The sequence below is a fragment of the Camelus bactrianus genome, chromosome 5 (genome assembly GCF_048773025.1).
Source record: "Camelus bactrianus isolate YW-2024 breed Bactrian camel chromosome 5, ASM4877302v1, whole genome shotgun sequence".
NCBI lineage: Eukaryota > Metazoa > Chordata > Mammalia > Artiodactyla > Camelidae > Camelus > Camelus bactrianus.
In genome coordinates, this window is record NC_133543.1 from 90,728,643 (window position 1) to 90,754,821 (window position 26,179).

The window sequence follows — 26,179 nt, forward strand, 5'->3', positions numbered from 1 at the left end:
TAGCTGGGTGACTCTGGGCAAGTTGCTTTGCTTCTCTGGGCCTTAGTTTCCTCATCTATGACAAAGGGAATAATAACCATCACTACTTCACCAGGTTGTAGTAACACAAAGAAATAGTGCAAGTAAAGTGCTTAACCCCGAGCCAAATGCTCACCTGGTAAGTGCACAGGGGCCTTAACACAAATGATTGAAAGTAAGGCCAAAGTTAAAAATAAAAATTAAAAACATAAACCACTACATATCCATGGGCCCATGAATGCATCTGTGAACTGCTGTTAACACTCATTCACGCGAGCTTTCATTCCGTCACTCACTCATCTCAATAGCAAGTATGCACTGCGCTCAATTCTAGAATTCTGAGGATTCAGGAAGGAACAAACTAGACCTGCCTTCATAGAGGTTACATTGTGGTTGATGTGACAGTTAAATCCAAGAATTCTGGAGACCGACCACACCTTTATTCCATTAATGTCACCAGTGTCCCAAATACATCTTTTGTAGCTGCACTCAAAGCAAATAAATATTACTCATGAAAAGAGTGTGTTATTTTGCAACCACTCATTGTTCTTGAGTAACAGATACACATGTGTACATATAAAACAAGGCATGAATGATGTTCTGACTTATCAACAACCTTGTCTATGAATTATTTGATTTCCACAAATTAAATCTACCTTGAAGCACAAAATTGTCCAGGACTAAGCACATTTGAAAAGAAGACATCGGACGTTTTAAAGAAGACAGTTCCAAAGAAGTTCCAAAGTCGTGGCAGCCATATATTAATCTTGTAAAACTGTCAAGGTGACCACTGTCAAGGATTCATTTGCATAAAGGTCTCTGCATTGGCTCCTTGGAAACAAATCATTCTGTCCCTCAGAGTTACACAGACTTTTGCGTAAGCACACTGCTCAGCAAAACGGAGTGTCGAGCCGGTAGCAAGCACAATACGAGTAATTTATTGAATTGAACTAAGAGCCTAAAACACACCAGAATGAAATAGATGTGTGAGGAGGCCTATAAGTCTTCCATTCTAAGACACAAATGAAAACCTCCTTAGGGACACAGCCTTACCTGTAATTTATTTCTACATTATTCTTGTGTGCAATATTATTTTTGGCATGTTAATGTATTGTCAAAGAATTCCAATCTAGTGACATGACAAAAGCTGTATTTCATTCCGGAACGTAAAAAGTGTGAAAATCAATTGAATTATATATCAATGACATTCAATAACTATAACCGGTATATTCTGGATAATGTCACTTTTCTGGAATGATTAGCAGGCTAGAGCTGTTAGATTAATTACTAGAGTTTTATTCTTACTATTAGAATCATTTGGATTTGCTGAAGGGAGATAAAGACTCAAAGCTCTTCCCGCCTGCCCCCCCCCCCAAAAAAAAAAGAAAAAAGAAAGAGTGATTTGCCAGAATCCACATAATTCGGATGATTAACTTTTCTTGGCACTTGACTAAACCCAAGAGTTTATGCTGGCAAATAAAATTAAGTGCTGAAAGTTGAAGTCACTCTTTGATCTAGGAAATAAACCTACAGAAAATTTACCCTCAATTACACTCTTTAAATTTATGACATATCCAGTATTATAACAAGATGGTGACAAATACTGGTTTCTTGCTGAAAATACACAAGACACTCTGTGAGTGTGCTTTAAAAATCAATGGGCCTCTTACAAATAAATAAAACTGTTGTGACATTTTTCTTTTTCACACTTGTTTATTCATTCATTTCAGAGATCACACATGGAGCACCAGGACAGAATAGGACTCTGTGTACTGTATTATTTTTAAGCACCAGAGAGGATACAAAGCTAAACAGAATATATACTTAGGCCTGGAAGAACACAGATTCTGGGTATTGAACTGTCATATACAGTTGTATAGGCTGTTCACTGAACAAGGCAACAAACTGAAGGGGAAAACTAGGGTTAGAAATGCAGCAGAAACTCCACTCACCAAGTTCAGGCCCTGAACAGGACAACAAATAACCACCCAATAGCAGTAACAGTAGTAAGAGCTAACATTTACTGAGTAGTTACTATGTTCCAGGTTCGTGGCTCAGGGGCTTTGTGAGTGCTTACTTCTCTAACCCACACAGCCACCTGTGGAGTAGATCCCACTATTACCTGCATTTCATATACAAGCACACTGAGCACAGGGAAAGAAGCCGATCTGCCTGAAGTCAAACAGCCAATATGCCGTAGGTAGTTTACTCACTCAGTAATACTCCGTGCCCTGAAAAGAATGTGTTACCAGAAAGGATAAGTGACATGAAGGAATGCAATCAAAACACTCCAGAGAGTTCAAAGGGAAAAGAAACTGCTGCTTGAGCAGGGCTGTGAAGAATGATAGGGACAGGTCGGAAGGCACGTGGGGCAGGTGGGATGGGTGGGACCAAAAGCCAGCAGCTGGATTCCCAGAGCAGTGAAAGAGCCTGGAGCACCTTTCCCTGCAGGACCAGATGCAGAAGCCAGGGATGGTTTCAGAGCAGGAGGGTCACATGATCAACACGCAGGTTTAGGAAGAGTTATAAGCCCAGCCTATATATTTTTTATTATAATGATATATAATCCAGCGTATAGAATGAAGGCTGGATAGGTTTGGAGGAGAGGAGCAGAGAGAAGAGGGAAGAGATTTATCATTATGCCTAAATATGACTTCATTTATTAGCACTTGTCCATTTTTACAAGAAAACTTTCTTAATTAACAAATTCAATAAATTCTCTCTAGTCAAAGCAAAATATCCAGCCACTGCTCTTGTGATGACTCAAGTTTCCATGTGCAAAACAAAACAGATACACATCCAACAAGTGATTCATCGTGGCCAGTGAATCAAACTTTCCTCAGTTGTCCTTGTGTCTTGACAGAAGTAAACAGGATCAGTATTTACATTAAATAATTTGGCCAATTTCAATGACCGAACAGCCACTTTGATTAACATACCATTTTGTTATTTACCATTTTTCCTCTTTTTGTATGGATACGACCTTTTTAAAATTTGATTTTACCTTCCACGGGCATACAACAAGCCTTCCATACCAATCAGCCCTCTCAGCCCTCACAAGATTGGAAAAACAAATGAGCAAATTTTCACTGAAAGCCGTGAGTGGGAGAGGCAGTTACTACTGAATTGTCATAATCTTAAAATTGTAAGGGATCAGAGCAGTTATTCCGGTCCTTCTTTTCACGAGGGATACTTGCTGAAGCTTCTCTTACTAAAGGCTCTAGTTTCTGCTTAAACACTTCCCCTGGCATAGAGCTGCTGATCTTTGATGGGTGGGCTGTCCAGACATGTAAAACCTCACCAGCATAGGCAGCCAGGGGAGATGAATCCCGGGGGACCAGCTCTAAAGGAAAGTGATGGAGGGCCAAATTAGTGCCCAAAATATCATGGAGTACTACGTCTCGATTTGCAACAACATCAAACTCTCAGGACTCCCAGCTAGAGGGCAGAGGACAGAAGCAGCAAGGGGGTCCTAAGAAGGTACCACCCTAGAAGTCAGGTGGGCGACCCACGTTCAAGTTCCTGATGATTCAGACAGAGCAGGATTCTGCAGGATTGAGAAACAGGATGCAACAGCCTAAGGGAAGGGATTGGCAAACTCATTCATAGAGGATTTCTGGGGGTAGCAGGGTGGCTGCAGCCAAGGGTGCTGGTCCCATTGGCATCGGGAAAAGGAAAAGGAGTAGCTGGAGTTTCTGGGCCAATAAAGTACGTGGGAAGCTGAAACAGCACAGGCATGTAGACGCCAATATTCACCCCAAGCAGGACGGGAATGCAGCCTACAACAGCAAAGCGCATCACCAACTCCTCAAGTAGGTGATTCTGAGGTTACCGATGAAGCACTCCTCGGTCTGAGCTGGCAGGCAGAAGGAAGAGGCAAGTACCACCATGCAAAGAATAACACCACTCTGCACTTAGGCACTGACAGCAAGAAACCAGGACAGGTACCAGAACGTTCCCGTATGTGACTTCCGGTTTACATCACTTGTGTTTCTTTCTCTCATTTTCCACCTGTTCTACGACAGTATTCATTTCATGAATAAAATGTGAGAATTCATTTACTAGGGAAAAAAAAAATAAAAAAACAGTATGGTTTTATTTTTCACATTGCTGAGAGTTGAGATGCCGAAAGCAGAATGAATATTTTAGGTTTGAGGAAATGCATCCAAGGTTTCACTGTCCTTGGAGACGCTACCCTATTTCCAAATGACAAGGTCTTCTGGATTAGAGCCAGCACGTGCAGGATTAGGATTCCCTCACTGAGAAAGAGGGAGCCAAAAGGAGTAGGGGAAGGTGGGAAAGAAAGGATGTCGCATTTTTCCATATCCCATCTCTGCAATTGGAGAAATAACTCACAAGATGTTTAATTTGCTTTCAAAAGGGAAGGTGCAAAACTGAACTGGATAATTAATATTCCATGGTGAGGAAGTGATCCCGGAAGATAAGTGCATGGAATGCTGGTATAGGCACTTGGATGACCCAGTTTAAAGGTGTTAAATCTCTGAGGTGGAACAAGATGAATTTTAAGGCCTCAGAAACAATTGATTACACAGCAATCAATGCATTTAACTCCTAAAGAAGGAGCATTAGCCAAACCTCGAAGGATTTGAACTGCTGGTTTCTGTGTGTGTCGGTATTTTAAAGATCATGCATAGTCCAGGAAGTCATTTTCCTTTCCAGTTGGTGAAAAATGCCCTGAAGGCATTCTGCAAAACTGTAAGGCAACAGTATCTAAGAGATTATATAAAGCAATCAGCCTCATCAAGTTCACTTTAACAATTTACGAAAGGCTGTGTATCTCTGAGTTTTAAGAGCAATGATGCTCCTTAGACAGTGGGAGGGCAAATTTACAGTAGAGTTAGAGGCAATGATGTACATCAGGTTACTAAACCATATACTCATTTATTTTAAAAGGTAGCTGCCAACAGCTATCACAGGTAGCCAATGAATCCTACATTTGTTTAAAATAAGCTTAAAAGCTAATTGCTTCCTTTAGGATGAAAAGAAAGGGTTTGTCGGCAAAAACCTTAAAAGCAGCTTTCTCACATGCAAGTGCTAATGAGTCAAACCACCTCCACTTTGGAGTTCACTTCCTTAATGCATATTGCATGGAAATTAACATATGATGTCACCAGAGGAATGCTTTCTCAATGTTTCAAGCTTAGGTAAGCATGGATCTCAAAACTGAGTCTTTTTCAGTAAATACCAAAGTCCCCTAAAACTGCTTAGTTTTCAAACCAACAATTATTAAAAAAAAATTAAGAGCATATGTCAAGATTTTGCTGTGAGGACACTCAGGACAATGTTATCAAAAGCACCACACCAGAAGCAACCTCACTGTCCAACAACAGAGAGTAGCTGAAGAAAACTGTGGTACATCCAAGCAACACAAAACTCTGTGGCCAAGAAAAATGATGCTATAAAGTTATACGTATTGATCTGGAAAGATTTTTTTTAATCAGCCTGCTCTATACGCCATGACTCAATCAACGATAGTGAGAGTGTGTGTGTGTGTGTACGTTCAGCAAAGTAAGTCTGGAAGCACAGAAACCAAAGTGAGGGTACGACTCTCATTATGTGGTGACATTACAGCTGATTTTGCTAGTCTTTTTACTTGCCTATAGCATTACCACGTTTTTCTACAAACAACACAGATTTCTTGTGATTGTTTTTGCTGACCCCAATAACCTTGTCATTCGTCAGTTCCCTTGAACATGGCTTAAAAGCATATTTAGATGCTCCAATAAGTAGGGTTTCCCATGGTATACTTAGCAGCTATGCACAGAATAAAACCAGGGTACAATTAATAATGAGAAATCTATACCTTAGTCCAGTGAAGTATTCATCAGCTGAGACTTTTTTTAAAAATGAAATACTAAACTATCTTCTTTAATCAAAGACATAATAAATACATCTAAAAACATAACACGTATACAAATCATAGGAATTATACTGCAAAATTAAAAGTTAAGCGTTGGTGTCCCCACTTCACAGATGAGCAATACAAGGACTTGGGGGACGAAGTGCTTTGCGCAAGATCCACACTCCTAGAAAAGCCCTGATCACCCCACCCAGGGCCCAAGCCCCAGGCCACCAAACCACACTGCCTTCGTGAGAAACCCGCAAAGGCATGGATAAATAAAGAAAACACACTCAAAGCCACGAAGGCAGAAACCCTGACGCAAAGGCTAAATTTTAATAATCTGTCAAATGTTCACAAGTCTTTCATAAAATAAGGAGAAAGGCATTTTTCATTTCCAGTGATGGAATGAAGTGTGTCTCCCCGACAATTCGTATGTTGAAAGCCAAACCCTGAAAGTGACAGTAATTGGAGATAGGGCCTTTAGGGAGGTAATTAAGGTTAGATCAGATCATAAGGGTGGGGTCCTAACCCCACTGGACTGGTGTCTTATAAGAAGAGGGAGAGACACCAGAGATCTCTTGCTTACCAAACACACACACACAAGAAAAGCCACATGAGGACACTGCAAGAAGGCAACAGTCTACACCCAGGAACAGAACCTTCACCAGACACCAGCCATGACTGCCTGTTGAACTTGGACTTCTGGCCGCCAGAAGTATGAGAAAATGAATGTCTGTTGTTTGAGCCACGCAGTCTGCAGTACACTGTTAGGGCAGCCCAAGCAGACAGACATTCTCCAAACGAAAGCCTCTCAAAATTTGTTTTCCTACAAAGTCAAATTCAGAAATGAAAAGCAAATAAAAATATGATCATCATCCCTTTCCTGGGCCACTACCCTCCATCCATCCTTAGAGTACAAAACTAAACTAATCCCTCATCCTGCCACTTACCAAATCACCTTCCCTTACAAACCACCTCATCCTCTAGAATTTCCTTAGTCTAAATATAGAATCACTATGTACTAATGGACCACACCTAAAACTCAGAAGCTACTATACACTTTCCCTTTCACACATCCCCTGGGTCCCACTGTCCACTGTGTTCACTGGTCGATTTCACGTCATATGCATCAATACTATGCCCAATTTTCCAAAAACCTTCCTTCACATCTCACCTCCCATGACTCAGCATGTCTCTCCTCTGGGTCTTCACCTAAGCTTACTTCACTTACCACACATCATAAATATTTTCAAGCGGCTGCCCACTCCCTTAGACTGCAAACTCTTTTGCAAAGGGAATAGGGTGTAAAAGGCCTGGAGACCTCAGAATGTACTGACGTGGACAGAAAGAGGCACAGTACATTCAGGGATTTCAAGTCTATACGGGGAGAACAATTTACTGAAACCTCCCAAGACTGCAATCAAGGACCAAGTTTGAGTTCATTTCAGAAGCCCCATTCGGGGAGCAGGCTTGAGTCTACAGGACTTAGTTCCCCAAGGTCAACTTCAAAGATACACAGATTCGACTTCAACTTGATTGTCTACATCTATTTTGGGCACATCCCCTCCTTGGCATCATCAAGAAGATCAGACTCTAAAATTCCAGGAGTCAAGAGCCAGTCTTTTTTTCCTTTTAAAATATTTTCTCTTTGTTTTACTCTCCCCAACCTCTACCTCTGGTAACCACAAATCTGATCTTTTTTCCTTAAGTTTATTTGTTTGTTTTAAGCATAACTGACATAAAACGCTGTGTGAGTTCCTAGTGCACAACAAAGCAATATTTCTGTACATTACAAAATGATCACCGTAAGTCTGGTTATCATCTGTCACCATGCAAAGATACGACGTTATTATGGATTGTATTCTCCAAGCTGTACATTTCATCCCCATGGCTCATTTATTTTGTAACTGAAGTTTGTACCTCGTTGTTAGTCTATTATGTACATTATTAATCTGAGCCCTCAGTTTCCCCGTCTGTAAATAAGAAGCATGAACTAAATAGAGGATTTTAAAGTCCTTCCAGCTTGAATATTCTCCATCCTACGGAGAAAGATACCCCACTTCTGGAAGCCACAGTACAGAAGAGGGTTTCCTTCCCTCTCCTGTCCACAACAGAACCCAAACTAGTCCATCTTGCCAGCAGGCTGAGAAGCGAGGGCAAATAGACATCCAATATGTTTCTATTGTTTATAGGACTAGAAAGAAATCTTTTGGAAAAGGAAATACTCATCTTGGGCAAACATGTGATGTTTCCCGTGTGAAACATTCAAACATATAGAAAACTAGTCGGCAAGTTCAAGTAATGACCTCCCTTATTAATTAGGGTTGTGTTGCAAGCAACAGTAAATCTGATTCTAAATGGCTTAGGCTCAAAGAAAAAAATTTTTTGAGACTTGCATAATAAGACAATTCAGGATGTAGCTGGTTCTAGGTGCTAGAAGATGAGTCACTTCCATGGAAGCCACAAGGTAGCAACACAATGGGGGAAGGGTGGAATGGATATGCGGGAGCTGAAGGACTCACATACTCCACCATCTGCCATATAAGCCTCATTTTTCTCTCCTTCCTCCTCAGTACAGAAATGAACTGCCTTACAAATGATCTCTTGGTCATTTATTTTTTCTTTTTCTGCACACATTTGCAGATAAATACTCTACCTGAACCAGCATAAAAGCACATGTGCAACATTTAGAGTATTCAAAGTCCACCCCCTTCTAAGACCGATTTTCCTTCTAAATAGCCCTGGATTTATTGTGCAGTATTTGAGAAATCAAAAAAGTTCTTATTTGGTTTGGCTGCCCTCCAGTTAAGAGGAGATGATGTTCTGTCTTATGTAAACTTAGGGTCTCTGCTTACAACCTCTTTCTGTGCTGTGATTTAGAATCAAAATAAGAATAATTTGCTCAGTAACACACTCTATGACAAGGTCTCTAGCCTTAATAATTGCAAAGTCACATTTTGCTCTTTGCAAGGCCATTTGAAATTATACAAAGGCCACCCATTGGCAGTAGAGTGTTTGACAAATCTTGGAGTAAACAGAGGATACTGCTTACTTGAGTCTATAACTCAGGCATTTAAAATGTCCTTCTTACCTTGTAAGAATACAGGGCACACAACATTGTAAAATGACTATAACTCAATAAAAAAATGTAAAAAAAAAAAAAAGAATACAGGGCAGATTGCATATTGCTAGTTAACTTGGGGAGACATTTATTTCTAATAGTTCTTACCCAGGCTTTGGGTGGTGTAGAGTTGGCAGCTGTGGAGGCTGGAGCCAGTCTATCTGGTTTTAAATCATTGTGAGTGGTCTTTACGGCCTTAGGCACCCTTCCGTGCCTCAGCTTTCCCAACTGTAAAATGGGGATAATAACAGGACCTGCCTTGTAAGGCTGTTTGAGGATAAATAAGTCAGTAGGGAACTTGGTTGATGGTCATAGTTACAGATGCTCTCACAAAATCTGAGTAATTTCTTCCAAAAGACATTCTCCATCTCCTTTAATCAATGCCCGTTAGGGAAACAGATGAGTCTGACTTTGAGATGCTATGGTGCACATTTAGATTGAAGGAAAATAAAAATAGAAAGGTTGATAACTGGGATTGTTTGAAGAGGTTCTCCATCTTTTCTATGTTATAAAATCCTAGACCTGGATTATCTACCCTACAGGAAATAAGAAATATTTAAAAGAGGTGACCAAATTCCCTACTATATTAGAATCTTAGAGTTGTAAGTTACCTGACAGTTTGTCTAGTCTAGAAGTTTGCAACTGAGATTAGTATCCTATTCATACCTGGAAGATCCACCTGTGAGGCTGAGGCTGGAAAAGCAGAGCCAGTTTCCTTTTTGTGGCTGTTAACGATTTTTTTTTTGAAGACTCGAAAATATACAGAAAAGTGACCAAATCATAAGTGGACAGTCTAAAGCCAGTTTTTGTTGGTTTTGTTTGGTTTTGGGGGGAGATAATTAGGTTTCTTCATTCATTTATTTTTAATGGAGGTACCGAGGGCTGAACCCAGGACCTTGTGCATGCTAAGCATGTGTTCTGCCACTGAGCTATACCCTTCCCCTTGGAACCAGTTTTAATGGTGAAATCTTTCAAACTTGCAGAGTAAAGCTAGATTCCCTGCACATTAATGTTCTGCAATTTTAACTAAAAAAAAATGGGAAATGATCGTGATTAACTTTATGTATCAATTATAATACCAATCCCTGTTAAGAACAGGAGGGGAGAAGGAGGCAAAGAAAGTTAGAAAAAGAAAGAGACAGAGAAAAAGAGAATATGCAGGTTCATATTACTTGACTATTTATTAACAATTCAAAATGAAATAAGAAAAAGTCCTACTTTTTACTGAGCACGGAATAGATGTCACTTCCTAGTGAGACTTATTTAATCACTGTCTTATTTAATCCTAAGGATACCCATGGGGTAGGTATCATTATCCTCTTATTACAGAGGAGAAAAGTACTAAAATTAAGTACCTAGAGCTCACAGCTAACATTGTAAATGACAAAACTGAGATTAAAGTTAAATTCTATCTCCAAAGCCCTGGCCCTTCATCACCATTTTCAATTAACACATAGAATTTAAGAAACTGTATCAAAATTGACTGTCACCTAATAGGATCTTTTCCCTGCCAAATGCAAAGAGTTTGTGGATTATTTTCAGAAAAAATATACTAGTATCCTCAATCTCATAAATACGATGAGTCAAAAGGTCATAGGACTAAAAGAGATATTTGAAGTAATTTAACAAAATTCAAAATCTCTTCTTTCTGAAGAATGTTTAAAAATTGGAAATGATAGTAAGACACCATATCTCATTATGCCCACTAAAACTATGTCCACTAAAATGGACCATAAAATAAAAATGCTTACAACCTACACTATTATTTTTTTACTGGTCTGAAAATTCTGACCAATGTTATAAGATAGGAAGGAGAAATGAGATGTCCACTTTCTAGAAAGAAGGAAAAAGTATATAATCGCTTGCAGCTAAAACTATTAGTTCTCTAGAAAACCCTGGAGAATTAACTGAAAACCTGTTAGTATTCACAAGACAGTTCCATAAAAAGATTGGATCCAAGATAAACAGACAGAAATCAATAGCTTTCCTGTAGATCAGTGATAACCAGCTAGAAGATGTAATGGAAAATATTGGAAAAACTCAATAGGTTTCTGTTTTTCAATCACTATCTGTAGTAGAAATCAACAGTCCTCTTTGAGAAGGGGTTCTTTTTAGTGTATCTATTTTATAAAGCTGCAATAATGGTTGTGATTTTTAAAAGGTCAGGCCTTACATCTCTTCAATTAATGAGTTTCTTTCTCTAGAAGAAAAGGAAAGACCCAACAACCACCTTTTTAAAGAGTTTTAGCACAACTGCTGAAATCACAGCACAGAACGTTTGTCTTACGAAGCACCCATTTAAAAATTGCTGAAATGTTATAGCGACGACATTTTGTCAGTGAGGAGCCCAGAATCCTTCATGATGGTTTGAGTAAATTATGTACTTGGGTTTATCTTGTTCAGTACAGTAGGCATTTTTTGGCCCCGTGAAGGATAACTTCTTAAAAGTAAGACTATTTGAGACCCTCAAGCTGTGTGTTTCAAACTTCTTAAAAGCTTTTTTTTTTCATTCATGCAAAGATAATGTTCTCATTTTTCCATCAACATGAGTTCCGTTCTGCAAAAACACCACACTTTTAGATTGTTTTACTGTAGCCCTGCATTAGTGCTAATTGAAAACTTTAGGATACAGAGAGGCAATTCTTAAGGAAAATGCTTTAGAAGAAACCTGAATGTTCAAATCTCACTTTCAGCTGTACTTCTTTGCTGGCACCTCGTTAGAGAACAGAGTAATGAAATCTCAATTTCTCCCATTAGTTAATTAGCACCTTTGCATCTTAAGTACTGGAAGTGTTACACTGTTAATTACCTACAAGTCTGCTCTCAAAAGTCTGTGGCTGCATATATATATATATATATATATATATATATATATTTTTTTTTTTTTTCCTTGTGCATGGTTTCAAACAACCCTTAAAAAAACACACACCTAGAAAAGTCTTCCTTATGTATAGGCTAAACGTTACAAAACGTAGTGATAACAGCTAAAGGTGAGTGTGAGTCAGCTGTGCCCTTCTATTGATCTCTTATTTCTCCCAACACTTTTCTCTAATCCTCTCCATAATTACATGAACTGCTGGGGCTTTCCTGAAGCTGTCAATTCCCCCTGCATCCATTTTCAAATGGCCAGCAGAGAAGAAGCCTTCTGGGCACTAGATCAAACTGTCAATGCTCCCCACTCGGAACAATCGACAATCCTCTTGAAGTCTCCTGGCACATCTGTCAAGAGCCTCCTAGGGGTCTTCAAAACTCTTCCCCCTCGGAAGAGAGCAAGAAGGGAGGAGGAGGCAGAAAGGTATTGATCCATTCTTTTAACATGCTAATTGGCCCGGGGGCTGCTTCAGTCGTTGACAAGCTGGACACTTCAAAAGGGAACTGTTTTTCAAAGTGGAGATGTCTTTTTCAAACACTTAAAACTGAAAAAAAATGAATCGAAGCATCAAGTTCACAGTGCAATGTGAAGGAAGTTGGCCAAACAGAAATGGGATAGTAATATATGCAAAGGTGTCCTGAAATTCATTGAATGGTAACAAGAAGTGTGAAAGTTTAAAACAAAACTTCTAAAGCCTGTGTGTCCATCATAACCAATTAGGATGCAACCTATTGAGTTGCTTACATTAATCCTTGGGAGAAAAATTAGGACTGATACAATTAAACTGATGTGAAGTATCACTAACACTGATACTGACGAATGCTCGGACATCTCCTTAAATGGTGAAAATGGGAATGAAATTGTTCATTTAATTATACTTCTAACTGGCAACACACCATGAAGGCTAGAGGAAAAAAAGAAGGGGGGTGGGTAAGAGCACCATTATTAAAGTATCTTTGTCTACTGCCTTTGTTATCAGTTTATTATTTCATCAATGAAGCACACAGTTACAGATAAGACTACAAAACACAATTAAGTGTGTAAAGACTGCAAAGTATTATTAAGTTTGTAAAATTAATTCATCAAATGCAGTGATTTGCTCATAGTTTTCAGGTCATGTATTTCTGGGGACATATTGTTAGTGGTGAATGGTTATTAACGGAAAAAGCCACATAAAAGAGCCGGTAGCCAGCGCCTATAATGAAGAAGGCCTTGCAGAAGGCAATCGCTGGGAAACAAGTCCACGAAGTTCTTAAGGACAAAAAGCCCATGAGAAAAGCATTCCTTACTGAGCTGCGACGTAGCTGATCATGAGGTTGGCCCATATTTACCTGCCATGGTATTATGGGAGGAAATCAGTATTCTGTTAACCTCTGACCCCTGGGATCTGCAGCAGACAAAGGACCAGTCTGGAGGCCTGGGAGAACACAGGCAAACGTCAAACAGCAGGGAAGTGATTGTTCCGGAAACAGTCGGCCAGCTTCACTGGGGCAAACTGCTATTCACAGAAACAAGCCATGAAGAGATAACACCGTAAAATATGAACAAAAATGGAACCCCCCCCTTTTTTTTTTTGCATTGCTTCTAAATCGTTAGCTTTATGGGACTTCATGCTGAACAGTATGAAAAAAATCCAATTTGCTTTGAAGCGCATTAGTCTGTCTAACATCCTAATTATTGTTTACATTGCCATTTGCCTTCTATTAAGAATTGAATAATTACCCAGCACTTCATAGTTTAAAAATACAAGCAAACAGGATTATCTGGGTAATTAAGAAACTGTACCATAGCTTTGGACTGCTGCAGAAAATATCTGTACACGTAGGGGAAATGATAATTATCAATCAACTGACTTCAAATGGTATTTTAAGGATTTTGAGCAATTTGAGATCTGTAACTTATTAAGAAGAGGTTAGTAAGATCACCTTTGAGAAGTGTGGGTCTGTTTAAATCCATCCTTAGAAACAAGAGCCAGATAAGCAGCTGAATTTTCTCATCCACTAATGACATGATAGAACATACCAAGTACAGAGCCGTCCGCTGTTCTTTAATCCTAATAATCCATCCCAAATGGACTCTGAACAGCACCATCAAACTTTGTCAGACCATGTGGAGCTAAACCAAAGCTCTTCCACGTTTGGCTGTTTTGGCTGACCCTGCCTTCACTTAATTACGCTGCAAAGTCTAGCTATGCTGGTCTTCTGCCCTGTGAAATTAGCTTGAACTCAAAACTAATTGAACTTCAAAAACATTTCATGCAAAGTCCTCTTCTTCCAGCTTATAGAATACATATGACCATGACCTTCTGAAGATGGTGCTGTTTGCAAAGCAGAGAGTGAAGTTTGTTGAGTTAAATATGTAGTGTGCTCGAATTTTCCATTCTCAGGAAGAAAGCAAAGGTTAAGTAAATTTGGAGACACTGGGTGGGATGGGAAGACAGGAATTCAAAAGGAAATAGTCAACCCAAAGTGAGTACACATATGAATAAGGAACAGAATTATGGTCAGTACAGCTTTTAAATAAATGTCTAAATTTGGGGCATACATGAAAATAAGGGATTTTAATCATGATTCTTGCTATAAAGACTGATGTACTCATTCATAGATGTAGAAATACAATGAAAATGCCAATGGTGATTTGTACATTATACGCTTTCAATATCCATTTGTTTAAGGAATGAATAGATCCCAGCCCACCAGAGACCTAAAGCCTGTTTTCAGAACTTCCTGTGATCTGACAATTCTTTCTCAAAGAATTTTATCTTTTTACTTGACAATTTTTTTAAACCCTTTGTCGGGACACTTCTAAACATTCCTAGCATAATCTGAATAGTGCCATCTTCTCCCAGCTCAGAAAGAACAGCAAGATTCCAGCCGAAGCTGTCACTAAACAGACAAGCCAAGGGATTCACCAAGACTAGGTTCCTTCCCAAAGGTCAAAATAAAATGAGCAGCGGGAGCTTGGGTTGTTTTTACATGGGGCAGGGGGCTGGAGAGTGACAAGCAGCCACACACAAGGGGGACGGGGGTGGGGGAGTGCACAGAAAGGGCCCTGTGCAAATAGCCCACTCTCTGCCTCCCCATCCCCAGTCTCTGGAAGCATTCAAATCAAAACCGAATTAATTTGCATGGTGTCTAAATCATTGGGCTCTGCATAAACAGAAGGAGATTTTGGCTGGAGTTTCCAAAGGAAGCCCTCGTTGCCTTTGTGAACGGGGAAAGTGGGTGTGCTGTTTTGCATGAGGGTGCATACAGAACATGCAAATAAGGGATCTGCCGCAGCCACCCCAGGCCGACAGCTGAGGACCCTCATTCACCCAGAAAACGCTCAGCGTTTCTCTAAAGGGAGTTGTCATTCTTACCAACACGTTGTTTCCCAGGAAGCCCAAATAGACCCTGAATATTCATAAAATGTTCATTTAGTCATGCGACTATTAATTACCCTCCTGATCACGGAGCCCAGTGACCTCACCTGCTCTCCTCCCTGCTAAACAGCTCAGGGGTACCCGCTCCAAGGGGACATAATGGGAATGGTTTTCTGCCCAAAGCAAAAAAGATACAGCCTCTCAGGGGCCAGGGGACAGCAGAGGCCTTCTTTAATCATTCCTTCTCACCAGCACAGGAAAACTAAAGAGAGCACTGAGGCATGTTACTGGACACAGATAAACCGTTTCTAGAAAGCTAAGGGCTACCCATCGCCGCCTCATTTTACAGAAACATCTAAACAGCTGAATAAATAAAATATCATTCTTCTAAGCTGCCTAAATCTCCCAGATTTGGAAAGTTTTTGGAACTTTCTTATTTTATTTTCATTTTCAAGTGTCTGCAGAAGCCAGAACACTCTCGGTCCCTGCCCCGGAAACTAAAGAGCTGATGGACTAAGGCAGTGGTTCTCAAACTTTCTGGTCTCATGATCACTTTACCCGCTTGAAAATATCGAGGATGCCAAAGTGTTTTTGTTTATGTGACTTAAAGCTACCGGTATTTACCATTACAAATTGAAACTGAGATCAATTCATTTAAAAATATCTATAATGGGGGAGTAGGGTATAGCTCTAGCGGTAGAGCGTGTGTTTAGCACGCATCAGGTCCTGGGTCAATCCCCAGTACCTAATTAATTAATTAATTAATTAAAAAATAAATAAAGCTAATTACTCCAAAAATATTTTTTAAATATATCAATAATAAACCCATTACCTGTCAACACAAAGAACATATTTTAATTAAAAAAAAAAGCTATCTTTACTAAAACAGAGTTAGTGAGAAGAGTGACATTGTCTGGCTTAATAGAGGACAGGTGGATTCTCATATTTGCTTCTGTATTCAATTTGATGAGATATTACACTTCAGGTAGCCCCTGGAAAACTCCACTCATGAGAAAAGGGGAGGGAAAAGGCGATGACACCTTAGTATTTAGAAAGTGTTCACCTTGCAGACCACATGAAAGGGACGTGGGGAAGCCAACTGGGACACACTTTGAGAACCGCTACAGTAACCTGGGGAATGCAGGGTTTGATCAACGCAGACAAGACCAGCCATTTCACCCCATCCCCTAGCCTTGCATATGTCACCATGCAACCACCCCCCCCCAAAAAAACAAATTCTACTCTGAAACTTAAGCCAAATGCCGTAATTGTTGGACAGGCAATGGTCAAATAGCCCATAACGTCACATTTCTATCGAACAACAATAAAATTAACTATAACATTTTCTACTTCCTAAGTGCTTAATGATCCTAGGCACTGTGCTAAACCCTTTACACATTCATCCTTTTATATGTGTATCAGACATGATAACATAATACTCTCACCAATGTGTAGAGGCTAAGTCAGTGACCATGAACACACACCTGGTAAAGCAGCACACCTGGAAACTAAACTCAAGTCTCAAACTCCAATGGAGGTCTTATTTTGTACTATGTTAACTCATGGGCCACAGAGATTTTTGAACATTCAGGCATAGAGATGATCATAAACATGATAAAAACATTAAGACCCACTGAATACATTAGTCACATGCAAAGATTCTGATGTATCATGTTGACTCCCTGAAACATTACTCCACCAAATAAATGTTTAATATGAAACAGGCCACGATTCCTTATGCATTTATTTATTCATTCATTCCATGAACATTTAATGAGACCCCCCACTATGTTCCACAATCCTTGGTGGTGTTACTTGTCTGGTTATCCTGGACTGAACTCCTCCACTTACATGCTGTGTGGTCAGGAGGTTTTACTAAATTCATTCATCCAAGATGAAGTTAAAAAAATAACAAGGTTAATCATTCAACTTTTTAACAAAAAATACATATGCATGATTTGCTAATTAAAGGACTTGTTTAAAAATATTACTAGGAAAAACTAAAGTGCCCTGTCAACAAATAAAAGAAAAAATTAAATGAAGTATGATATATTCATAATACAGAATATTAATTATCAATTATAAAGGATGAAGAAAAATTTGATCCTTTCATATGGGATGATGTCCATGGTCCATGATAAACAGTCAAACATCACGAAGAGAAGATGACAAGAGGATTATTCCATTTCTGTTTTGTTTTTGTTTTTTTTTCAAATGGAGGTGCTGGGAATTGAACACAGAACCTGGCCATGCTCAGCACGTGTTCTGTCACTGAGCTATACCCATCCCCCTATTTCTGTTACTGTTTTTAAATAGATGTATATAGATATATTTGGGTTATCTGCCAAATTGTAAAGAGTGGTAACTCAGAAAAAAATTGGAATAAGAGTTTGAAGCATACAGTTATTTGGTAACGTTAAATTCATCAGTTAAATGCAAAAAAAAAAACCCTTCCTAAAAAACTTTAAGTATTACATTTCAATGATGTGAAAGTCAAACATATCATGACCACCTCTGCTCTGCACAGTAGTAGCTCAAAAGCCATTTAATCAGTCTTTCTCCTTAAGCCTTGAGTCTTAACAGAATAATTATGTCTTAATACATTTTTGAAAAGTACAAGGAAGCTCAGTCAGATTAAAATAAGTCATCAAATCTTAAATACTGGATTCAAAAATCCCTAACTGAGATAATTCCTATGCGATGCTTTGGTGAATCCAAAATAAGAGACCACTACCTGATTCACACTCACAAAAGAAACCTGGTCACATGCAGAAAGGAAAATAAAAAAAAGTATAACAGAAAAAGGACAATAATTAAACCCTGCTCTTCTCGTATATAAAGAATTGCGTCTTTCAATGATCACAGCCATGCTTCAAAGCCAGAGATAAAAGCAGCCATGAGATTTAAGCAATTCATTCTTAAAGACATGATTCAAAGGTAGAAGAAAAATGTCAAAAGTTGAAAGCGTATGAAACAGCATCTGACTATATTTTAAATACTTCCTTTCCAGTGCTTTTTTCTCCTAAGATCCTATAATATATTAGGAAAACAAAGTAATTTTTTTTAACATAGCCTCTCCCTCTTTTCAGGGCACAAATATAAAATATTTCTATTTTACAGCCATCAAAGCATTTCTATCTTGTTCTTTCACAAAAGAGCTTAAAGATATCTTTTACTGATATGAAGCCACCATAGATGTAATAATTTATCATATACGTCCTAGATAGATATGGCCCCAAACCACTTAGAGCAAAATTGTATATATCAGCAAGGTTTCGTTCCTATTTAGCTTAATTTTGTCACAGTTGTGATTATTTGGCCTTAAGTGACTCCGTAAGAAAGTTTTCATTTTATTAGTATTATTTTTATATATGCTGTCTGAAAATATTACTTATTAATATTTCACAGAGTATGTCTGTGACTTTTAATTTTTCACCTTTTTAATTAAGCTAAAAATAAGTTAATAAAGGATCTTTTCCCTTCTTCCTCCTGCTTAGTATTTCTGAGGTAATAAAAATCAACCCTGTGAAACATCTGGAACATTTCCTTACTGGTGGGGACACGTGTGCATGGAGAGGGCGGAGATGTCTGAGGTGGGCCTTGCCTCCTTTTTCCAATGAACTAGAACAATTACTTACTTCTCTGCAGCCAATCACAAGGCAAGTTCAAACTAGTGCTTACGCCGGCCAGACATTCTCCTGGAGAAGACAGATGAGTGGCTAACACTCTTTGTTGTCCTGCTGAGACGGAGCCAAATCATCTCAGAAAATGTTATTCAAGAGCAGAATGAACTTGCAGCTGCTTCAGAGGGCAAGCCCACCATCACCCTGCGGCCCTGGACAAGGCTCTTCATCCTCCATCTGCATTAACATGTGCCGCTTGGAGGTAAGAACTCCAAGAGGAAGTGTAGTTCTGTCCCTGAGGTCCCTTGAGGACTCCGGCAGATGACCAGGGTTAGACTCAAACAACAGCACATCCCAGCCCCGAACCGCTCGGGCCATTTTTGCCCAAGGATCTTTTGTCAAACATTTAAGATCTTAATCAATCTTCGCTCTGACCTCCCAGACCCCAAGGAAGATGGATGAGGAAGTAGGTGACCTTTCACCTGGTCTTCTATTTGTCCTGCCCCAGTGGACCCATTGAGAAGACAATTGGGGAGGAACCTGCTGCCAGAGTTCTTAAGACTTGCCCATTTTCTCCTTTATATTCTTTCTTAAGCTCCCTTTACACCCCAGTCTTTCTTGTCCCACTTCCAAATCACTTTTCTTTCACTCAAAGGAAAGTTGTCTCTCCTATAGGAGAGGGGAAATAAATGACACTCTCTAAATATCATTTTCAAATGGACATTATTCTCTGTTAGAGCAAAGGCAAAGCTGCCTATCTTTGCCCTTGACTTCCAAGAGTGGCTGGAAGATGGAATTCCCCTTTACCATTTTAACTCAACATCCCTTAAAAGTCAACAGTTGTGATCTTGGTAAGAGCCAAGTGATAAGAGAAATGCTAGCATAAACATCAGTTTAATGCTTTACGATCTAAAAGGTGATGCTTTTTTAACCAACCTTACATCACTGTCACCTCAAAGCAAGTCTCTAAACTAAGTACAATTACTTTATAGATGAACCCATTTTTGCAGAAGAACAAACCAAGGCTCAGAAGACTTAAGAAACATCCTCAAGGTCATGCAGCTAAGTGACCAAATTGAGACACAGTTCCTTGTTTTGATGATCTTTCTGGTCTACCTAGGTAATCCTCTGATACCCCAGTAACAATGGCACAAATGGAGGCAACCATCTTTATTACTTTTCAGATGTCTGCAGTCTTGAGTCATCTTTAAAAAGTCTCACTCAAGTTTGGAATTTAAGAATTCTTGTCATCCAAGTTTTTTCTTCTCCCTAAATTCATCAGATTCTTACCTGGTAGTTTAAAAACAAGCAAAGTTCAAGGTTTTGTGCAAAAAGTATCTCCCTGAAGGAATTTAATCATTTTACGACTAGCAAAAATACCTGGGTAGCAAGAATGAAAAGAATGAAGATTCTCAAAAATAGCTTAATCAGCCTTCCCCTTCCATTAAATATCTGGCCTTGCCTTAGGAATAGTTTACTCAGAAACAGACTGGACCTAAAACACTGAGAACCACCCTTCCATGAACCATATGATGAACTGGATTCCCAAGATTATTTCCATAAAGCAAACCACTACAGTGTTGAATTGTTTTTACATTCACTTCCCCCTCCATCTTTTTCTCTTTTTCCTTCTACTTTGGGTTGTAAAAATGTCAAGGAGTTTCATAGTGCAGCAATGTATGAGTTACTGGGCTCTGTAACAATTGAAAATCAATGACATTAGATACAGAGAGATGTACTAACACCAGAAACGTGAACATTTGAGCCAGAAATGGAAGACAGTGTGTGTGTGTTTTTTTAATATGGAAATAAGAATCTTGACATGTAAAGATGTGCAAGTCTTGTCTTACAAAAATCAAAAAAGCAGAACAGTTTACTCTAAGATGTGAAGTGATGTCATTGTCCTGTTCACTTCACTGTTCCTGCTATGATGATTGTAATTTAAGTGCCAATAACAATGCACTCACGTATTTTCTAATATTAATGACAGAATATACTTCAGGGTCTCAACTGCGAACAGCTTTCTTAGCAGCCCCTTAGTCAAGAGCAAAAAAATTAATCTTTGTTTAAAAAAAACAAAACACAAAGCTTGAAATTCCAACTTTAAAATTTTCAAGTTTACAAGTTTACCTTTCGACTCTAGGTCAACAGAGGTCATCAGTCTTTATTCCATTTTATGTACAATGGAATAAAGACATTCATTGCTCCCTACACTTAGTAATAACTGTAGCAGATCAAGAATGCATAATTCTATAGCAATAAATTACCAAAAAGGCAACTTTCTTTAGGTTACAATTGTTGATTTCATCAGTCACGTGGATTGCTCCATAGTTAATCCCACCCTGTCATTAAGATGGCTGAAATGCCAGACAAATTGTTTGGCAGTCAGTTATTTCGGGCTCTTTAATCACTAAATCAGATGAAGTATGTGGCAATGCAGTCTACAGCTCAACAATCACCCTGAGAAAAGATGAATGTGATCTGTTCCATAGATGGGACCAAGAGTCACACGCTTTAGTAGCAACTGTACAAGCCTGGCAGCAGCAGACTATTGATAACCACTAAAAACAAATACCAAGCAAAAATAAAAACCTCGGAATAACTGATTTTTTTAAGCCTTAATCCACACACGACATGAGCAATTCATATAAATATGGATTACTTCCAGCCCTTACTCAAAAACAAAGCTGCTATAAAGAAAAAAAGTTTGCAAACTCCCCAGAAAGGGGAAATAAGGGAAGAGGGAATTGCATACACTGAACTTTAAGGAGGGGGGAGGAGGAGTCACCTTAGTAATACAATAAATAGGAATTTACACTATTTAAAAAAACTCTGGACTTTTGCAAAATCTCAGTGATCAGAATGGATCACAGTTTATTACTGCCTCTGACCACAGACCGACCAAGAAGGGTTTTACTAGCTCTTCATCACATCCTCAGGGAAGTCAAAAGGCCTTTCATCAAGATTCATTCCACTTGGAGACCCTGTCTGTGGGGGCTCAGCGGAGCAGAATGCACTTGAAACTTTGTCGCTCCCACTTTGCTGGGCCACATCTACACTCCTCCACGAGGCAGAAAAAAAATGGACTTTATTCACACAGCTCGGTTTTCATCAGCCGGAGGAAATGAGAACAACAAACCCTAGTGCCACACTTAAATCACGCATGCGCATATACAGATGTCCATATACAGAGATGTTTCCGGACAGGAGAACCGTGGCTGGAAACTGTGCTGGCCCTCTTTAAGTAAGCATCAATCAAGGCCTTCTTCAGCTGGTTCATTTACATTTCAGAGGGCGCATCCAGCCGGCTCAGATCTAAGTGCCTGTTAGCAAATGCGTTTGGCCTTCTGCTGATTACAGCAGCATCATTTATTTTGTCCGTGTTAGAAACGTCTTAGTTTTGCCACCTAGCGCTGTAGCACTTACTCATTAGGCCCTCTGTCCCACCACATCCCACAGGGGCTGCTAATTACTGGCTTTACTCCATTTAGTCTCATCTCTGATTTAATTACGTGCTCTCAGCCCTCATAGAAAGTCCAATATGGCCCCTCTTACCTTGGCATTCTCCATTCCGCTCTTCGTGCCCAGCATTGCATAGGCAGTTGCCAATGGGCACCAGCCATTCACCATCTGCCCCACAGTACATTTTTGGCACATCCTTCTCTTCTGAGTTGTTGACACAGGAGCCTCGGACTTCCACCAGGGAAGACGTATCGGCCCCTGTGATGGTGTCTGGAAACTGGGCCAGATTGCGAACCGTGAGCGGACACTTCTTATAGAACACGCGGACGGACACCAAGGCGATGCAAGCCCCCACGTCCTGAAACGCCAGATAGAACCCCTTTTTGCTCAGCGGCCCTACATCCCGGATCTCCGTGTTCAGCTTCATAATTCTGTCGCCAATGTCCACTTGGGTGAAGCTCTCGTCGGCAGCGATAGTGTCAATTTTGGCAAACTGGCTCTCTCGGATAAAACGCTCTTTGTCGTTGTCCGATTCGTAGTAGTACAGGTTAAACGTCTCCTTGCAAGTGCCCATGACGCCCGGAAGACTGTTGCAGTCCCTCAAGGTGAACTTGATCTCAATGTACACCCTCTGAGCCCCTTCTCGGGTGATCCAGTCAGTTCGCAGCCAGTTATTCTGGCTGGGCTCCATCACATTGCACACTTGATAGGTGCGGATTGGTGTATTTTTTTCATCCATAATGCTCACTTCCTCCCACTGCAAAGATCCAAAAGAAATGCATCCATTAAAAAGAAAATTTTTTTTTCATTCTACAGTGGTTTTGTCAATTCCATTTAACCCTCATAGGACAGTGATGATTCTTGTTTCAATAAGGAAAAAAGAATAAACAAAAACAAACAACAACAACAAAAAACTATGGAGCACCAATTCCTAAGATGATAGTTTATTGGGAAAGTATTTTCTTTTGTTTCACTCTTCTGCCTAAAATCCAGAGGTATTGCTGGATTTATTGCTTTTGAGTTCCCAGCAGTTCCTCGTGGTGGTCTAACAACCTCAAATTCACCTATTACAACAGCTACAATTTCAAGTGGCAACAGTTCAAATTTACTCATAAATGAAAAACTAGTATGTGTATTGTTTCAACAACTGAGCAGAGACCTGCAAATTAAGATCAAGAAGAGTGAAGCTTGCCAAAGGAAGACAATTATCAGTTAATTAGTGGTGCTCCTGTCAGAACTTTGCTCTTTAATACCTAAAAAAAGTTTTTTTTTTTGCACGGTCACTATTCTTTAAAGAAAATCTCCCATTCTGGTTTTGGTAATCCTGGGAAGATAGAATAAGGTTGGATTTCTCAATTCCACTGTCGTTTATAATGGAAGAACAGTTTTCAAGAGTACATATTCAATTAAAAAGTTTGTATACTGTTCTTATTTTTAAAACAGACACATAAGTAAACATAGACACATAAATAAACACACACTTTGCTTCTAAATAGTCTATGGATATTGAAAATAAAATAGTAAGTGGTTATTTATGATTGAAAGCCCAAGAAAATTCAAGAAGGATGGGAAGGATTTTTTTGTTGCAATCTACTTCCTAACATAAAGATTCTAATGATGGGACAACCTGAATTCAGCAAAATTCACTGTGAGCAGCACTGTAGTTTCGTTCTCACCATAGCTTTTAAAATAATCCTAAAAGCTGCAAGATAATTTGGGGGCTCTTACCAGACTGGTAGGCAGCCTCCAATTCTTCATTAATACCTACAGCAATACATTTATACAGATCTGGTATAAATCAGCTTAAGTATCTAACACGTGAATATAATTAGAAGAAAAAAGATAGTTAAAAAAATTCATATTCTATAATAGCTCCACTTAAAGCTCCATTCAATCCAATGAAGTACATAGAATCATAATGTATCTTTTAACAGGTTTCCCATCTGTGCATTGGAAAACTATTAATGGATGGAAATGTTACTATGTGAAGGGCCATAATGCATCAAATTCTGTATCCTTTTCATCTGCCACCATTATGAAAGTTGGAATTGGGAGGGATAAGAGCCCTGTGGTGATTAAAATTTCTTTTTATGCACTAAGCAATAAATCACCAGTAATTTACTTATTTGGGGAAGTTCATGTAAATCTAAAAATAGATCCCCACCTTCAGAAAAAACCTACTCAGCATGCTTCTCATCTCAGAACAAAGGAAATATGGAAAAACACATTTATCAATGTAAATGAAAGCACAGAGGGATGTCTCCACAGAGTTCATACAGATAATTCAAGTCTAATTCGAATTTTCCAGCCTGAATTTAATTGTCTAAACATATTGATCAATTCACCAGCACAGTGACAAATCTCCCCTTAGTTTTGCATTTTACAATCAGTGTCAGAAACTCAATATACTCCTTTAAATGAACACTGCCAAGAAACTGGGTTTTTGCTACAATGTTGCCATCAAGAACCATCACTTTTCATTATTTTCAGGTTCTGCTTAGTTGTTCTGATGGGAAAATGAAAGAAGAGTGACTAAAATTCACTTTTGCTTTGGTGGTATTGTCAAATAAGGTTTCTTGTTCTTTTCAAAAATAACAACAACAACAAATAAATGTCATTATTGGTCAAAGTTATAATCCCAAGTTTCTAGTCAAGAAAGATGTTGATCTAACAATAAGTAGAGATTTCAGATTAATCAAAAGATTAAAATATGCTCTTACACTCATCTAGAAAGAACTTTTCAAGGCCAATCCATCCCTACTTGGTAGATATCCAATTTATCCCTTCATTCTAAGCCTGAAAAAGTTTTCTTTATTACAAAATCTAGAAACTAATTAAACTTTATAATTTGGCACGTAATTTCTCAATGGCTACTATGTATTTTGGAATGACCAATTCTATTACACACAAATAAAATTTTTATTTCTTACCTTTCACAGCAAGACTTAAAGTGTTACACACATAGTATTGAAGGAAAAGAAAAAAATCTACGTTCTATATTCAGAGGTCAACATCCTGCCCATTAAAAGTTCTGGGTTGTATACAATCAGCTATGCACGGTATCTTTTTTTTTAAGGGACATCGAGACAATCGAAAGAAGTTTTGTGTCTAGAAAAACTGACCAGGTGTTCTTTCAAAAGTCTGGGAGCTAGAGAGTCGGAGGTGGGGTGGTGGGGAGGGACACGTCTGCAGCATATTAAATTGCAATAAAAGCTTTCCAGAAACTAGATAGACCCTGAAGTGTACTCGAAAATGTGTCACTCCTTGCTTTTAACTAGGTCACAAGTATATTTAGTGTAACAAGGCAGGTCCAAAATCATACTAAGATGTACTCTCTCTTCAAACTTGGGAGCGGCCAATAAGACAAAAAAGACTCATTAATTTTTTTTAATGCAAGTACTGACACCTTTCATCCTCAGTTTCGCTAGCAGGTCTAATTCATTCAACCTACAGAGCAATACCCCTGGTGTAGCATGGGAAAGCCTCCTTGAATCAGTGACCTTTCCAGGGTATAGGATTAACAAGAGTCTGACTCTCACAAGATAAAGCTGTACCTTTCTTCGCATTCAAAGGATGAGGGCAATTGCCTGCAATCAGCGGTGAATACAGCCTGTCTACACTGCCAGAGAACTGCCAATCACTCTCCCTCCCTCTTAAAAAAAAAAATGGTTTTGAGGGCAGACTAGAATTTTTCAGCAGAGACCCAACCAACTGCAGTCAAGTTCAGGCAGAAAAACAGGAGGGCAGGGCAATCTCCGTTTTATTTCAAATGGATCACAAGACTTGGCTTTGGAAAAAGACAGCCTAAAATTCTCCATTTTCATGACTGCTTTCTTGCCTTGTCTTTTGTTTGAAA

General features: G+C 39.1%; 1 protein-coding gene across 2 annotated transcripts in view; it reads right to left on the minus strand.

Moving 5' to 3' along the window:
* The window catches only part of EPHA4 (EPH receptor A4), a 138,792-nt gene that overhangs the window by 108,329 nt on the left and 4,284 nt on the right, over positions 1-26,179 (minus strand). For both annotated transcript variants that reach the window (XM_074364382.1, XM_074364383.1), the window contains exon 3: positions 22,417-23,080. In XM_074364382.1, coding sequence (XP_074220483.1) covers positions 22,417-23,080 — 664 coding nt within the window. The remainder of the gene's footprint in view (positions 1-22,416; positions 23,081-26,179) is intronic.